The sequence below is a fragment of the Dermacentor variabilis genome, chromosome 1 (genome assembly GCF_050947875.1).
Source record: "Dermacentor variabilis isolate Ectoservices chromosome 1, ASM5094787v1, whole genome shotgun sequence".
In the NCBI taxonomy this organism is placed as follows: domain Eukaryota; kingdom Metazoa; phylum Arthropoda; class Arachnida; order Ixodida; family Ixodidae; genus Dermacentor; species Dermacentor variabilis.
This window is the reverse complement of record NC_134568.1, coordinates 231,629,014-231,646,505: the sequence shown is the minus strand read 5'-3', so window position 1 is coordinate 231,646,505 and position 17,492 is coordinate 231,629,014. Positions and strand designations below refer to the sequence as shown.

At 42.6% G+C, this 17,492-nt stretch overlaps 2 protein-coding genes across 4 annotated transcripts in view; one reads left to right on the top strand and one right to left on the bottom strand.

Annotated features, from left to right (window-relative positions):
• The window catches only part of LOC142559026 (E3 ubiquitin-protein ligase MARCHF6), a 168,791-nt gene extending 156,610 nt beyond the window's left edge, over positions 1-12,181 (bottom strand). The window contains exons 1-2 of one of the 2 annotated variants that reach the window (XM_075670815.1): positions 12,075-12,181; positions 3,588-3,684 (exon numbers count right to left, since the gene is read on the bottom strand). In XM_075670815.1, the coding sequence (XP_075526930.1) occupies positions 3,588-3,684; positions 12,075-12,096 (119 nt within the window). In that variant the 5' untranslated portion in view covers positions 12,097-12,181. Of the gene's footprint in view, positions 1-310; positions 555-3,587; positions 3,685-12,074 lie in introns of those variants that run through there. The other variant, XM_075670816.1, reaches the window with a different exon arrangement.
• A 10-nt stretch (positions 12,182-12,191) lies between these two features.
• LOC142559098 (uncharacterized) overlaps positions 12,192-17,492 on the top strand; it is a 52,562-nt gene continuing 47,261 nt past the window's right edge. The window contains exon 1 of one of the 2 annotated variants that reach the window (XM_075670821.1): positions 12,192-12,267. Coding sequence is in view for 1 of the 2 variants with exons in the window: in XM_075670822.1 (XP_075526937.1) it covers positions 12,213-12,267 (55 nt within the window). In the remaining variant the exon portion in view is untranslated. The remainder of the gene's footprint in view (positions 12,268-17,492) is intronic. The other variant, XM_075670822.1, reaches the window with a different exon arrangement.

Here is a 17,492-nt window from a genome sequence, read left to right as displayed (position 1 = left end):
GAGTGCTCGCTGTCCTTTCATACGACCGTAAAACCTTTAAGAAAAGGTGCATTTTTAGGGCCTAAGTTTGTTTCTTAAAGGCAGAATGCTACTGGTGATAGCTTATTTATGATGTCTTTGATGTCACCTAGATTGTGGATTAGGCCTCAGCAATTCCAATGAATGATAAAAGCCATTTTAATGGAATTGAAAAAATTTACTTATGTGTGTGCGAGCTTGCAAGTCGTAGGTGACATGTATTAAAATGTTGACCACTCTCATTAAGGGCAGTAACCGTTCAGGTTACTTGTCCCTTTTTCAGCGCAGTTACAAGAAGTTTGTCCTTCTTGGCTTGCAGCGTGCATCTTTTGGCGTCAATGACGCCAGGGTTTTCGGGTCGACCTCCATCGCCTTCTCTGAAACGCTGGATGATCGAGAGCCAGGCACCAAGACGTGCGTCTCGGGCCGTGGAGTTTGGTTCAACTTTGGGCCCTGCAGCAATCCGGTCTGCCGGCCCGTCTTCAATGATGATGGAGCAGCACTGGCTGCAGCCACCAAAAGGGTGGATGGAGTTTCTATAAGATGCCAGAAGATTGAGGAATGGCTTTTTCAGCGGCAACAATTATACAATTAGTAATAATTAGTATAATTAGTAGTAATTAGGACGTGGACCCTGTAGACTCCTGAAATCGATATGGCACTGCACCCTGCCGCGTCACACTGGCATAGCTCACTTGAGGTAAGTGCCCCAGCCTTTCCCTTGCTTCATAGAATGAGATCTTTTCCTTTACAGTGATTGTGATTATTTTTCTCTTTTCCAGCAAGGGCAGCTCCGCGACTAAGCTGGGTGATCACCCTTGCAATTGACACATAATGCGGGAGCATTGCAGTTATCAGAAGGATGGTCATTGGCAGTACATTTCACGCATGTTTCTCTGCCTCTGCATGATTATGATGCATGCCCGAGACTCTGGCATTTGAAACACCACTTTGGATTCGGTGTGTACAGTCTGACTTTGATTTTCAAATATCCTGCATCAAGTAAACTAGGTACAGTGATAGTACCAAATGTCAATATCACATGTTTTGTCGGGATCTGTTGGTCACTTCGTCATAGTGTGATACTTTGTACTTTAATTACGTTTTGCTCCTGAAATCCTTCAGGTAGCTCTCCATCACTAAGGTTCAGGAAGTCATCTTCTGATATAACTCCCCTGCTTGTGTTGAGTGAATGATGTGGAGAGATTGTCACTTTAATGTCACCGATACTGGTAAGTTCAGCGAGCTTTTCTAGTTGATCTTTCTTGGTCAGTTCAAGGAGGAGGTCTCCACTAGCGATCTTTGAGGCTTTGTAACCAGGTCCAAACATGTTTGCTAGGCATTTAGAAATTGGGAATGGCGACAGTTTTCTTATGGTTGTGCTGCCTTCACTGTGAAGAATGTGGTATTTTGGAAACGTGTCTTAGTTTGGTTTCAAAACGAACTGGAAAGCTGCTTCGGTGCAACCTTTTTCCAGAGGCCGATATGAAAGTTGGGGGAATGCTTCCACCATTAGATGATTTCAAAATCCAGCGGCGGTGGTAGCCCCTCACCACCGAGTCCAACAAGGGTACACAGCCCCCTCCCCCCCCCCCCCCAGGCTATGCACCACCACTATAACCTAATGTATAAACCCAAGGCTGAATATATTACACACGGTTAACCCTTGCCGCCCGGAAATTCGGAAGTAAGAATAAGTGATTAGAAGGAAGGAAAATTTTTAAGTGAGAGAGAAAGAAAAAGATTGGGAGGGCAGGAAAAGGCAACTGCCCATTTCCCCTGGGTGGGTCAGTCCAGGGGTACAGTCTGTGTGAAGCTGAGGCCAAAGAGGTGTGTTGCCTCCGCAAGGGGGCCTTAATGGTCTGAATCCCCAGCATCGGCTCAACCCCCAGGATCCCCTTTTCCCCAGACATGGCTAAGCCGCGCACGCTACATGCGGGAGGGATTAACCCGTGTGTGCTCGGGTACGTGGTGTCGCAACACACCAAACGCCTGCTGAAGCAGATGCCCCTGCAGGGTCAGAAATTTGTAAATACATAGTGTTTCAGTAAGCGCAACTCCTATGAGTGAGTAGCTTCAAGTCTGACTCATGCAAGGGCCACACACTGTACAGTCAAACCATGAAGTCACATGTGACATGAAAATACCTTTGTTATATCCTATATTCATTATAGGCATGTATTTGTTACCTATTAATATTAGCAAAGAAAAATTTTAGATTTACTGTTATATCTGGCAACTCATTATATCCATGTTCGTTACATCAAGATTCAACTGTATATACTTCTCTAAAACAAGACTCATTTTACTGCAACAGTGATTAATGAAATTAAATTATGGGACTTTACGTGACAATACCATGATCTGATTATGAGGCACGCCGTAGCGGGGAAATCCAGAAATTTGGACCACCTCGGGTTCTTTAACGTGTGCCTACATCTTGCGACAGTGATTAAAGCTTAATCTGTGTTTGCTATGACCGTCTATTCAACCTTTTAGTTACGCCGACAATGTAAGTCATCTTGGTCATTATCGTGTAATCGTTAGGCTCCTCCTCTTCCTCAGTAAAAGAAAACCATTAACAAAAGCAACAAAAAAACACTGCCTATCCCCACCGCCACTTCAATTAGAACTTGTACCTCTGCAGCAATGTGCAGGTGGAAGGTTAACCACTGCTCTCTTGTGCTGCTCTATTGTGCTGGTCAAATACGCTTAGTGATTTGTAATGGGTTTTGCACGTCCCGCATCCTCTGAGTGTGTTGGTGTAGGGACATGCATTTTGGAGGCCACAACAGGCAATACTATAGCGGATAATGTCAATGTGAGCATTTAAAACAAGTTTTTGGACAGGATGGTGATGCTTGTCCCTGAGATGATGACGATGATTACCATCATCTGTCCTTAGAGGTTTCTGCTTTCACAGTAAATGAGTGCTGCGACTGAGGATCACTGAGGTCCCCACCTTATTTCTTACAATTCTTTTAAGACAATTAATGTGACAAAGTGGCATGCCCAGAAATGATCCATTCAAGAAACAGCCTCGGCCTCAAAATACCTGAGCATGTGACAAAGTATAAATGCCATGCAGGTGATCTTGCGCACAACGGTGACAAGTAACACAATTGAGATGGCTGTCGCATCCACTCATCGCCTACAAGTCAAACCTCACGTGAGTAATGACTTTGAGCGGCATCTCCGCGGTGTTGCCGGTATGAGGGCAGCAAATATGCACTGAAACTCGCATGACGCATGTAACACTGTACGCATGTAACTTTGTACAGCAAAACAAATCGGCTAAAGCTGATTTGTTTTGCTGTACAAAGCAGTATAAAGTATTTCTGGAGGTCTTCCAGTAGGCTTTTTACCCTTGCAAATACCAATATTCGGTTGTTTGCTCGTTTCATGCAACAAATGATAGCACCACTGTTGTACATCCTGTTATGGCTCGACTCTTTGGCTAGTCACTCATAGCACTTCTGGGCGGCCTTTTCGACAGCCTTTTCATCGGCCTTTTCGTTGATCGTCACTGTCACACAAAATCGCTCCTATGGGGTTTGGGCTTAACTCACCAATCTTGGTGGATGTACTTGATGCTTCCTGTGCAGATGCATGGATGGAACAACGGCTTGTCGGGCGCCCCTTCTGAGCGACATACCCGACAGATGTCTGCAAAACAAGAGAAACAGAAAACAAAGCATACATGTAAAGACGAGCTCTAGTATCTGCAATAAAAGCTGAAATTGCTTCAAGGTTCCTCGAAAGAAAAAGCTTCACAATCATTTAGTGGTTTCAGGCTTTCCCACAATAATTTAACAGTGACAACTGCAATAATGACAAACCATTGAAAGACAAAACCCTAACAGACATTTTCAGTGCATGCTTTAGCATGCACTGAAAAATGCTCGATTATTTATTGCTCGATTTATTTATTTAGTTACCCACAGTGCCTAGATGGCATTCCAATAAGGGGGGATACAAAAGATACAAAACATAGTAGCAGATGTAAGTAGCACAAGCAATATAAAATAGTGAAATGAGAACAATAAAGACACTATAAGCAAAGGTAGCTGCAGTAATGCTCAGGAAGAAAAGTGCTTTCTAGTACTAACATGTCCCATGATGTAAGCTAAATTAAATGATATATACCTGTTTAACTCCATACTGAATAAATGTTTTATATTTTTGTGAAAAATTTTGACAAATCTTTGTTTATGCAAGAAATGTCCCAACAAACCTCAATTTTCTAAAGAAGCACATGGTTGCAACTTTATTAGCTTAAATGGTTGAGTATAGTATATTTAGGGTCCTTCGTTTTCAGGTAAAAGCCAATAATTCCTTATTTCTGCCCGAAAAAGTTTTATTAATTTCAGGTTAAACCCACTTTCTTCCTGAAGTCTGCCCTTTCGTAAATGTTAACAACAAATCCAGGTGTTGCAACTAATAAACACTGTCTACTCTGTGTGAGCAGGTAACACTATTGATATATGAATATGGTACATGCTTTTGTTTTGCAAAACATTCAAGCGAAAGCTGCCATATATAATATATTCAGCACCTGCCGGCTTTGAGTAAACAAAAACTTATTGCTTTTTTAGCCGCCGCATTTACATTAATAAGATAATGGCCCATGACATCGCATTTCCCCCACGTCGCACACATGTAAGCAGTGGTAATGCACAAGGAAGTGAATGCAGCGCTGACGTTGCTCTGCACAGCTAACGGCAGCAGTGACGGGAGGATGTTTACTCAGCTACATTATGTTCAAAGAAGGGTGGGAGATTGGACTAGTTGTAGTTACATTAAATTAATTTGCATTAATTTTGTTGCAAGAGCGCATGGAGCAAAGCAGTAAAACAGAAGACAAGGATGAAAGAAACCACAGGTCCAGGATGGACACCGAAATACTCACAATGCATAAGACAATGTACATCAACAACAAGGGCTTGTAAGGAAAGGAAAGGCATCTCACCTCTCACGAAACATGCCCATGTGCACTCCTACACTTTTGTTGTTTTTTTTGTTAATAAAGTGCACAGAACAAAGCAAAGAAGGGATCACCAAACATGCATATTTACTTTTTTTATTTATGTGCGTTTCTTTAAATATTGATAATGCCTCCCAATGAGGTTTTGCCTAAATGAGCTTGCTACATGATTTGCAGACAGCTCTATTTGAAATTACATGTCCCCGTGAGTGTATTTCACTTAAATATAAGTGCCCAAAAAGAGGCCATTGCATGTGTTAAGTGTTTGTTAAAGTTACCATCACAATTCAGAATTTTGGGGTGCCAGAAAGCGACAACTTTGATTTCACCCCAGTTTTCCTCTTTAAAAATAGCATTCAACATTTAACCCCCAAATTTCAAATAATAAAAATTGACCCCCTTCCACTACTGTGAAGAGGGGCGCAAGCGAAGCTAGGGATCCACAGCTCTTCATTGTCATAACGCCTCGGCTTCGCGCTCCCTCACGGCGAGGTCGGCACGTCGACGATGAGCCCTTTCTCGAGCGAGTTCCCTGCAGCGTTCATCAAACGCCACCTGTTTTCTGGCTGAACGCACGAAGTGCAGCCCACTCCCGCTGTCATTCCTTCAACGCAGCCTGCTCTTCGGCAGAACGAACCAAATGCGGCCTCCCCATTTGAGTGCCGGGCCTGAACTGGCAGGAAACAGCAGGCGCAAGACGAGTGATCGTGCAATCACACCCTATCTCTCCTCCATAGAGAAGGGACACCTGTGATTGGCTTGCACCTTGCACTGCGTGTACTTGTTCATGCATATAAAACAGCGCTTTAAAGGGCGCGTATGATGAACCGACAGTGGCTGAATCAGCGTGATGGTCTTGCAACCCGGAGGTCAATGGTTTGAATCCGCAGCCTGACAAGCAATTTTTATTTTCGCAGGCTGGAGTTTTCTCGTACGGCAACACCAACACCGACACAAGTGAAGCAATACATGCTTCGCTTGAATAAAGCCTGGAAATGAAGGACCTTACATATATGATGCATTATGCAGTTACAAGCATATTTTATAACCATACAGAAAGGCACCTGAATTGGAGAAAACCTGCAAAATACATATCACAGCCACTGAAATAACTTGAAACTTTGCTGTAATAAATGAAGGGTATTTCTCACAGCTCAAATTAGTGCAACTTTACTTAAGATATGATGCCATTATCCTTAAATTATAGCTTGAATATCCAAACTGGTTCCACTAGCGCACTTTTTTTATGTGGATTTTTGCTTTTTGTTGCTTTAGGAGCTTGACACAATCAGAAAGAATGCCTTCTTCCTTCCTTAGGTCCTATTACTTTCTATCCTTCTGCCTTCCTTCCTCTTCTGTGCTATGTGCTGGAAATTTTTCAATAATGTTGAGAGTTCTTTGTTGCTGCTCTTGTCTTTAGCTCTTGCAATATGGCTGGCTCGACACTATGTCATTAGTAAAAACTGCTGGAATTTTAATTTTGACATATTCATGAACATAAAGGTGCTAATCAACAATATAGCATGCAAAAACGTTATATTTTTCCACCAAATTTGTTTTCTTGGAACAAAACAAATATCTGCTGTTGTCCACAAAACAACCCATAACTCCATACTGTATCATATATGGCACAGCAATTATTGCTTTTCTCACTAAACCACCAGAATGTCTTTCTCATTCAAAACATTACAGTAGGTTGATAAAGAGCAAATAGACACCCTGCTATTTCTGCACTGCTTTCATATGTAAGATTTATGAAAATAACATGTTTGTTTAGAAACTTCATGTATAAGGTCAAACGCTTTATAACGAAGTGCTTGGGGCCTTCAAAATCATTCATTATACGTGTTACTTCGTAAAGGTCACGCAGCACACTGCTCACAATATAACCGTGACAGACTTATTCCTTCGTTATACAGATAATCTTGTTGTAGATATGTTCATTGTAGAGGCATTGGTTGTGGAAGCGCTCGACTGTACTGAGTGACAAGCTGCCAGCATACCTACTACACAAGAAAAATAATTAAAAATTCATTTCTGAGTTATAGACACTATGAATTAGATGGCCAAAGATAATACAGATTCAAGGTTAATATGTCTTGATTCCCTTTATGTTGATTCCGGTAAGTTAGGAGTTCTATGTGCATCATATACAATACACCACGCAGTAAGGGTCTAAGAAGTTTGCAGAAGTTGCAAAAGCACGAGTCACACACACAAAAACATTCAGTATATTTCCCCATACCATATTGCTTGCAGTCCTCAACATTATCCCTAATATCATCAGTGAGTGGAACCTCAGCAAAAGATACTAAGCACAACAGGCAATTAGCACACAAAGGCCATATAAGGTTTTTCAGCGTGCAAGAAAACTTCCATATACTCCCAAAACTCCCATGTAGCAATCTACATTCACTGAACACTTCATAGTGCATTTACTTGCAATACATGCATAAAAAAAAAAGAACCCTGTACCATGTACACAACTGCTTTCGTTCACTCACGATCTTCATCTAATTCTTGATAAAGGTTCATGCGCAGACTGTGTTTTCTTTGACATTGAAAAGGCTTTCGACAAGGTATGTCACAAACTACTCATTTTTAAGCTTAGTAAACTAAATCTTGACCCTAATCTGTTTGCATGGCTAGAGCACTTTCTCCTTAACCGATCCCAGTTCGTTGCATTTAATAACCACTTCTCTACATTTAGCCCTGTTGAATCTGGCGTTCCTCAAGGATCAGTGTTAGGCCCTCTCCTTTCTTTAATTTATATTAACGACTTACCCAATGACATTTCTTCTAACATTTATCTCTTTGCCGACGATTGCGTTATTCTTTGTGAAACTTCTGATGCCACTGATACCAACAATCTGCAAAACGACATTAAAGCTGTCTAACTGGTGCGACTTGTGGTTAATGAAACTAAACCCATCTAAGTGCAAAAGCATGTGTGTAACCCGGCGTGAACTTCCTCTTCCGACCTATTATTTTAATAATACTGCCATGGAAGCAGTTACATCTTACAAATACCTAGGTGTCCATTTAACCTCTACTCTTTCCTGTTCTTTACACATCGACAGCGTTATCAATAAAAGTAATCGCATGTTAGGTTATATCCGTCGAAACTTCTCTTTCGCTCTGTCATCATTAAAGTTAATTTTGTGCAAGATGCTAATTAGGAGTAAAATGGAATAAGCTTCATCAATTTGGGACCCATATGCAGAGACACTAACCCAGTCTCTTGAACGCGTTCAAAATAATGCCTCGCGTTTCATCTTAAGCAATTATAACCGCATGGCTAGCATAACTTCTATGAAAAACATCCTCCAACTTCCACTACTTTCTGCTCGTCGCAAATGCTCTCGCCTGGCTCTGTTTCATAAAATATACTTCCATAATTCATATCTGCGCGATAATCTTATTTCATCTTCAACGTACATATCTACTCGCATTGATCATCATCACAAAGTTGGAATTTTGCAGTGTCGCACTAGAGCTTGTCATGAGTCTTTTCTTCCTAGGACGTGCCAAGAATGGAACCACCTTCCCGCTGCGTTGATTGCTATTGAAGACCACGCACAATTTCGTACGGCCATAATCGACACCATCGCTTCGGGCTTCACATGTCTATGACTACGTCACTTGCTGCCTTCTTTATTTTGTAACTTTTTTTTTTACCCCACTCCCTCTGTAACACCTTGTGGTCTTGAGGGTATAATAAATGAAATGAAATGAAAGCATCCTCAATAATCTGAATTAACAAATCCCTTTGAATAAACCACATAAGCTTCAGTCAGGCATGGGCAAACATTCATTCTGTAACGTTGGAGATGAAATGTACTCCATTTTGTAGCGTAATCTCATTGAAAAAGTAATTCTTGTATATTGGCTAGCCAGCATTATTGTGTACAATGAGCAAGGTACACAGTGTACACAATGTAGCAACGTGTACAGAATTCTGTTCTCTGCCTCTTTCCTTCATCCTGTGTTTCTCTGTTGAAGACATCTGCTGTGTGACAATAAATTCTCCCTTAATGTACTTGCACACTCATGTTGACATCTTCTTTATTGCCAAAAGCATGGGTCACCATGGTCACCTTGCAACACATGCATACATGCCACCACAAGTTGGAGGTCGGAATTAACAATGCCCAAGTTTGCTCACCACATGAGTGATTCAACCCCCCCAGGTTTAAAAAAAATGTATATGCTTGTTGCTTATTACAGTTTCTCAAAGAAGCACAATGTTTTTATAAGATGTTTAAATGCATTCACTATTAGAAGAAACAACTGTCGTTACATGTAAATGGTACTCAAGCAAAGTAATCCTGCACAAGCCAGCCAGTGCCAAGAGGACAAAAGTGTGCTTTTAACAAGCACTCAAGCATACTATAAAAGAAAATATAGCATGGAAATAAAGTCCTGACTTGTTCGAGTAGCAGAATTAACCAGTAACTGTGGTTTTAGTAACATCACAAAAATATGAAAATATGTGAGAAATTTACAACTATAATTTTTGAAAAACTGTCATGATTTTCAGTATGGCTGTATGCACTAAAATTTCCAATAGAACTGAGTTAGTGCAGAATAGTACTGATTTTGACATATGTTGAAGTGCCTTAACATCAGGAGCTGAGATCAGTCTCCCTCCTCGTACTCTGTACGAGTGGCAGAATCAAAACCAGGAACTGAAAAAATTAATGTATAGATAGGTGTTTTACTAAAAGCCTCAATGGAATCCAGTACTAACTACTTACTGCTGATGTCAACTACTGCGCCAGAGTGCTCGGTACTATCACACATCTGCCCTAAAGCCCAAAAATGGCCTCATGGCCACTGAAACAGGATGGCGATAGCTGATCGGTTACTCTTCTCGTTTCCTACAAGTGATGCATCTTGATGTACACATTAGTTGAGGCCATGACCATGCAAAAATACACGATTTGGTGGTAATATATGCCAAATTATTTTTCTGGAACTGAAACGAGGTAATGACAAGCCCAAATCTGCTTATTATAAGTCGATCTCATCACCCTGGTACACATATTGTGGTCAAAAATTGATACATTAAAATGCAAGTCTTATAAAAAAAATGAGCTGCAAGAGCACCAAACTCGTGTATTATTTTTATTTCACAGATCAATTGGTGAAACTTCCTCCTGACTCATGAGACCAAATTTCTTGACTCTAGATCTAATACAACATGAAATACACCAACAAGGCCAATACATAACCAAGATGTCATTAGAACAAAACCATGAAAGACAAATAATAATTTGTCTTGCATGCTTTGTTGCTGTTTTCACTGCTTACTTTAACACTGCTCTGTGTCACTTCATTTATCTTATGTCCTCTTTAAGGTATGATTAAAATAAATAATACAATGCACTTTCAAATGTAATAACACAAATTGGCACATGTCCATCATAAGGTTTGTTCGATTCAGAAAAAGGTGCACGGCACCTCGAACGAAAAAGTGCAGGGGGTGCCGGGCTGCACCCACTCGCTGCAAGGTTCAAGGGTGCAGTGCACCACGGCGGCACCTTGCCTTGCACCCCGTTCAATCGAGCACGGGGGTGCAGGGTGCGCTGCTGCACCTTGGGGAATCGAGGGTCTAGGTGCAGTGCACCGTGAATAGGTTCAGAAGGTGCAGAGAAACTTGGCTCAATCGAATAGACCTTTTGTGTGAGCACACTTGAGACATGTTTGGAAATATGCCACATAACATATGGCATACAAATTAATGGACAAAATATGATTATGACACACTCTTGACAGCCTACAAAAAGGACAAAAATAGCTGCACAGGGAAAAATTGCTATCAAATGGCAACAATATCAATGAAATGAAGAGTCATGGGTTTGATTAGTGACAAATTTTGAAAACAACTTAAGTACACAAACACCGTTTTGTTAGTGCTGTATGACGACACAATCACTTGCGCAGTGGCCAATAAAACGATATTAACGATTACCTTGCATGCTCAATCAATGCGGCAACAATGCAAAGCGGGCCAGACTTTTGATGCGGAGTGCACAACAGGTGTCACATGACCTGATGCAGCTATCAAACGCAGACCGCTCTTCTGCCCAGGCTCTGACGACCAACTATCCAGCAGGCGATATTATGTTGCATCGCGTGCGCTTTCCTTAGTTTACTACGCGCAACAGGAGTGTACGCCATAAACAATTCAAGCGTCTGACAGTCGTGCGAACACCGCAAGGCGCCTGTGCGAATTAAACACCAAGCACAAAGGGCACAGCACGCATCATATCGCTACAACAGTGATGAGGAGAAGCAGCAGCCTCGTTTCAAATGCGCTTTGCGAAATGTTTACGCAAAAACTGCCTCCTGAAACTTGCTAAATACAGCGCGCTAACGCATACCAGCAATTACGCACCGCTGGTAAGGCTATAAGAGAGTCCTTTATGGGTTAAACGAGATGTTTTCGGTGTTAAATTTGCACTGCGATAGACGGAAAAACCCTGCCGCAGCAGGTTCACAGTGCATTTCAACAAAAACCCAGCTGTCTTCGGTTCATACAAAACTCGGCGAATGTGAACAGAAAGTGTACCTGGGTCACATAACCAAGTTTTGTACGATTTTCGAGCTCTTATAAATTGAATGGTTAAACTATATGCTGCGGCTATGAGCACTAGTGAAATTAAAATCTACTCTATAAAGTATTTCATTATGAAACACAGGTCCTTCGGGCTTGCACCCAGAAAGTTCACCACCAGCTGACAGCTCTCTATAGTATACCTTAGTCACGACACTAGCACATGTTGTTCCTGAGACATGCATAAAGTGATGAGTGCAAAGATGAAGCATGGCAATTGCAATTAGATTTAATACCATTAGTGACGCCGCTCTCAAGCTGTGCCATGTACTGCTGCATAGTAGCTAGATTTAAGCCTACTGTTGAAAGGCTGCAAAACGTCATAAACCAATAACTTTACACTTTTCTTCATATAACGAGGATGCTATACGCTCTTAGATGAACTGACAGTAGCACTGGCAGAAAACAATTCGGTTAATACGCATGAAAACGAAACGTTTATTCAGCGCTCACCTTGAAGCTGGGAATCGTCCATGTTGGTATATGACGTCAGGTCCGGAAATAAATAACTAAAATCGCTAAAACCATATCCGGCTTAGCTAGGCTCAAAAGATCTCCGATGCAAACCACGGCGAAACCGATACTGCAGATATGGTGCTGCAGATGCGATGCTTGGCTGAAGAAGCAAACGTCGCGATGAGCAGGGGTGAGTTGGTTCCATTAATTGCATTCATTGTTATTGTCTTTCTTGATCCCTTCATTAATGTTCCTTTTCTTCTTGAAAAACAGTCATATCGCACGTAAATGAGTCAGAGGATAACAGCAAAAAAAATATTATGGGGTGTATATTTGCCACACAACAATAATCGTCATCTGTCTTGCCCGCATTTCTTTTGTTTAACGCGGCGAGCCCGGTACTTTCCAGTAATGAAGGGCATGCGCGTTATCGGCGTGATATAGCATTCCCGACAGGAAAGTAACGAGCGCAGCGTTTTCAAGAAAGTATAAATGCGGGCAAGACAGATGACGATTATCGTTGTGTGACATACACGCCAAAGGGTGTAAACTCTTCTGGAACCCTTACACCCTTAGAAATATTTAGACCCTTTGGGGCTTATCTTGTCCCACAACGATAATCGTCATCCGTCTTGCCCGCGTTTCCTTTCTCTAACGCGGCGAGCCCGGTACTTCCCAGTCACGAACGGCGCCGCGTTATCAGTGTGACGCAGGATTCTCGACAGGAAAGTAGCGAGCGCCGAGTTTTCAGGAAAGGAAACGCAAGCAAGGCAGATGACGATTATTGTTGTGGGACAAATTTACACCCCAAAGGGTGCAACCGTTTTAAGAGTGAAGAGTGCATATCTTGCCACACAGCAATAAACGTCATTTGTCTTGTCCGCATTTCCTTTCTTTAACGCTGTAAGCCCGGTACTTCCCAGTAACGAACGGCATGCGCGTTATCAGCATGACATAACATTGCCGACAGGAAAGTAGTGGGTGCGGCGTTTTCAAGAAAGAAAACGCAAGCAAGGCAGATGACGATTATTGTTGTGTGGCAGATATACACCCCAAAGGGTGTACATTTTTTTAGAGTGTGTAAGGGTGTGAGACTGGTTGCGCGCGTGCGCTCTTATAGTACTGCCTTATGTCCACTGCAAATATGCAGTGGACAAGTGTTATGCAACACGACGTCTTCAATTTTGCTGTCGTTGTCAGTGCGTTGCCTGCTAGCGAGAGCGCTTTCATTACGCGGACGCTGGCGGACGCCCAGTTTTTCTTGCAGAATGTCCGTGCAGTAAAATTGTTGTGGTTTTACTTGCATTGGTGCGCCCGCGACTCTTGTCGGCCGGTACCAATTGTAGTTTTAGCCAGGTGAACTGCTGCTTTTAACATTGTTTTCTAAATATAACACGTGCCGCCTACACTCTTAGGCAAAGTTACACCCCTTGGAGTGCCCCTTCTGCCACACAACGATAATCGTCATCTGCCTTGATGCGTTTCCTTTCTTTAACGCTGCTAGCCCGGTACTTTCCAGTAACGAACTGCATGCGCGTTATCATCATGATAGCATTCCCGACAGGAAAGTAGCGGGCGCGGCGTTTTCAAGAAAGGAAACGCATCAAGGCAGGTAAGGATAATTGTTGTGTGGCAGAAGGGGCACTCCAAAGGGTGTAACATTGCCTAAGAGTGTATACTCTACACTCTTAGAAAGATTTACACCCTTTGGGGCTTTTCTTCCCACAACAATAATCGTCATCTGTCTTGCCCGCGTTTCTTTTCTTTAACGCTGCGAGCCCGGTACTTCCCAGTCACGAACGGCATGCGCGTTATCAGTGTGACGCAGCATTCTCGACAGGAAAGTAGCGAGCGCCGAGTTTTCAAGAAAGGAAACGCAAGCAAGGCACACAAAGCTTATTGTTGTGGGACAAATATACACCCCAAAGGGTGCAACCGCTTTAAGAGTGTATACTCTTAGAAAACTTTACACCCTTTGGGGCGTATCTTGTCCCACAACAATAATCGTCATCTGTCTTGCCCGCGTTTCCTTTCTTTAACGCTGCGAGCCCGGTACTTCCCAGTCACGAACGGCATGCGCGTTATCAGTGTGACGCAGCATTTTCGACAGGAAAGTAGCGAGCGCCGAGTTTTCAGGAAAGGAAACGCAAGCAAGACAGATGACGACTATTTTTGTGGGACAAATATACACCCCAAAGGGTGCAACCGTTTTAAGAGTGTGTAAGGAAAGTTTACGCCCTTTGGAGTGTATATTTGCCACACAACGATAATCGTCATCTGTCTTGCCCGCATTTCCTTTCTTGAAAACGCTGCGCTCGTTACTTTCCTGTCGGGAATGCTATGTCATGCTGATAACGCGCATGCCGTTCGTTTCTGGAAAGTACCGGGCTCGCCGCGTGAAAGAAAGGAAATGTGGACAAGACAGATTACGATTATCGTTGTGTGGCAAATATACACTCCAAAGGGTGCAACTGTGTTTAGAATGTACACTCTTAAAACGGTTGCACCCTTTGGGGTGTATATTTGTCCCCCAACGATAATCGTCATCTGCCTTGCTTGCGTTTCCTTTCTTGAAAACTAGGCGCTCGCTACTTTCCTGTCGAGAATGCTGCGTCACACTGATAACGCGCATGCTGTTCGTGACCGGGAAGTACCGGGCTCGCAGCGTAAAGAAAGGAAACGCGGGCAAGACAGATGACGATTATCGTTGTGGGACAAATATACACCCCAAAGGGTTCAACTGTTTTTAGAGTGTATCTGCAACATGAATATACGTAAGAAAACGTTATTGATATCGTGTCATTTGACGCGCGTTTCTTGGTGGAATATTGATCAGGGACAATGATCAAAGAAAACAACATTATAGTGAAATAAACTGGGTTCATTAACTGCGCGGCGCGAAGAAATGCTAATGACCAATGTACTTCTAGGTAAATCTAAAAGTATATATATGCAAGAGAAAAATTATAAAATATTTTAAATGCACTGATTGAAAAAGTGAGAACTCCCGTCCGGAATAAGAGTGTTTCTTTTAAACTGCACCACCTCCAGGTGAACCAATAGACTTTCCAAGAAAAGGAATCTAGGCAATTATTGGACGTTAATATGAACAACAGTGTTAGGGACAAGATATTGCCATGTGCTCAGATTCAATCGGGGAAACCGGGAAGTCTTTACCAAAGTAATCTCCGTGGCTTGTCTTGCAATCTCCTTCAACGTGCCACCAGGCGAATTGAAGCAGAAACAGTCTAATCGAATGGCATTTGCTATTCAGATCGTATTTGACTTGAGATTTCACTATTCAAAATTATTGAATAGCCGTTTGCGTTCGAATGTAAGGATTAACAGCACTCTTGAAGCCTCGAAGGTGAGGGGCCAATGCAAGTGAAGACTTTTAGTCCGAATGATTGCGCTGCTGGAGAGTCGTGGCTGTTTCGCCGAGGCGCACCAGTTCCTGAGAGAATTACCGCACGGATGCTAATCGGTTCCGGTGAATAAGTTCCTAGCTGTCATTCAATATAAACGCCCCGTTTTGGGATAGCCTGTAAATCTGCAAACTTGATTCAGGCAAGGAAAAAATTTTTTTGCTTGACAGCCTCACCATGTCTGCAAGACTGTAACCCATTAAAACTGGGTGCCCCAATTTAGTACCGCACTTATCTTCTTCAACGAACACGGCACATCTACAAATATGTTTACGTGTATGTGAGGCATGCCGTTCCTTTAAATGCTTCAGTATTGTTCTTATGATAGTTCACCGGATAACTGAAAGCAGCCGTTTATATTGGAGAAGCTGCTTTGTTGAGCAGGACGTACAGTCGGTAACGGCATTACATTGAAGGTATGAAATATATAAGCGTAACATGCTTTTCTCAGTAATCAAACTCGAGAATAATTTATTTCGTTTGCATCCCTAGAAAAAAGCCGAAGGACGTAGCTACCTCCTTTTTTTTCTTGTTCTTCTTTAATTAAACAAATTCTAGCGTTTTACGTCTGGCGATATGCTTATGAGGCACCCTGTTCTAGTACTCACCACCTGGGCTTTTTTAACATGCACCTAAACAGAATTACGAATCGAATTCCGCGACCTGGTTTGAACCCGTGAGCTCGAGTTTAGCAGCGCAACGCCATATCCACTTAACAGCAAAGTATCGCGTCCGCGAACAGAAAAGATCCCGAAGATAGTACAATACCGGGCCCACCCGCGACGAAGGTGCAGTTCGCCATTAAGGGGCCCACATACACAGCTTCGCTGGTCATCCTTCACAGAATGGAATGGCACTGAGTTTTGTTGTTGTTAAGCATGGACTGGACATAAAATTTCACACGGCTTACGGGCCAAAAATTAGCATATAATCGCTACCTAAAACTTGTTTTCGGCTCCCGAGTGCCGTCCGCAATAAAAATTTTAAAAATGTGCCAATTACCCCGCTTTCTGTTACGCGAGGAAGACGGAAACATGAAGGGCATGTTGCACTGCAGCTTTTTTTTTAATTCTTTTTCTATCATAATACTTCCCGTAGAACTGAGTACAGGGCGCCGGATGGGGCCGATATGTTTTATTTGTTCGAAGCGGCAAGCAGGACGTTTACATATGTTTTTGTCCGGCTGCGCTTCGCAAGACCTACTGATGAAAAACTATATGCGCAAAAAATACACACGAGGAATACATACTGCTTGAAGAACAAGAAAAATATTTGTTCTCCAAAGGGAACCGTATACAATAACATAGTAGAATGAAAGACGACATTGCGGCCGCAATGCACGCGAAGTAACCGAGCAGCATTAAAAATCAATAAAATGAAATAAAGATAAAGAAAATCTATTCTATCTACTCCTAAGGCATAAATACATCTCATACCCATCACTCTTAAAGCGGTTGCACCCCTTGGGGTGTGTATTTGTCCCACAACGATAATCGTCATCTGCCTTGCTTGCGTTTCCTTTCTTGAAAACTCGGCTCTGGCTACTTTCCTGTCGAGAATGCTACGTCACACTGATAACGCGCATGCCGTTCATGACTGGGAAGTACCAGGCTCGCAGCGTTAAAGGAAGGAAACGCGGGCAAGACAGATGGCGATTATCGTTGTGGGACAAGATAAACCCCGAAGGGTGTAAATTTTTCTAAGAGTGCAATTATAAACACGATTTGGGCGGTCTGATCGCAGACAGCAGCGCGCAAAGCAGTACGAACGACTCCGCTAGCCACCATAATCCCGCCGAGCAGAATTGCCAGCAGTTTTCAACGGCGCGACATAGAATAAAGAAGCGCGACTGGCGCGACCTTGACGCCTATAGAGAGAACTCTGGCGCTAGTGTCTACGGGAGCTGCAATGGGAGCGGTTGTCCTAGCATGGGAATTATGGGAAGTACATGGATTTGCCTAAACTTCGTCATTTTGGCTTCAAACGGCTT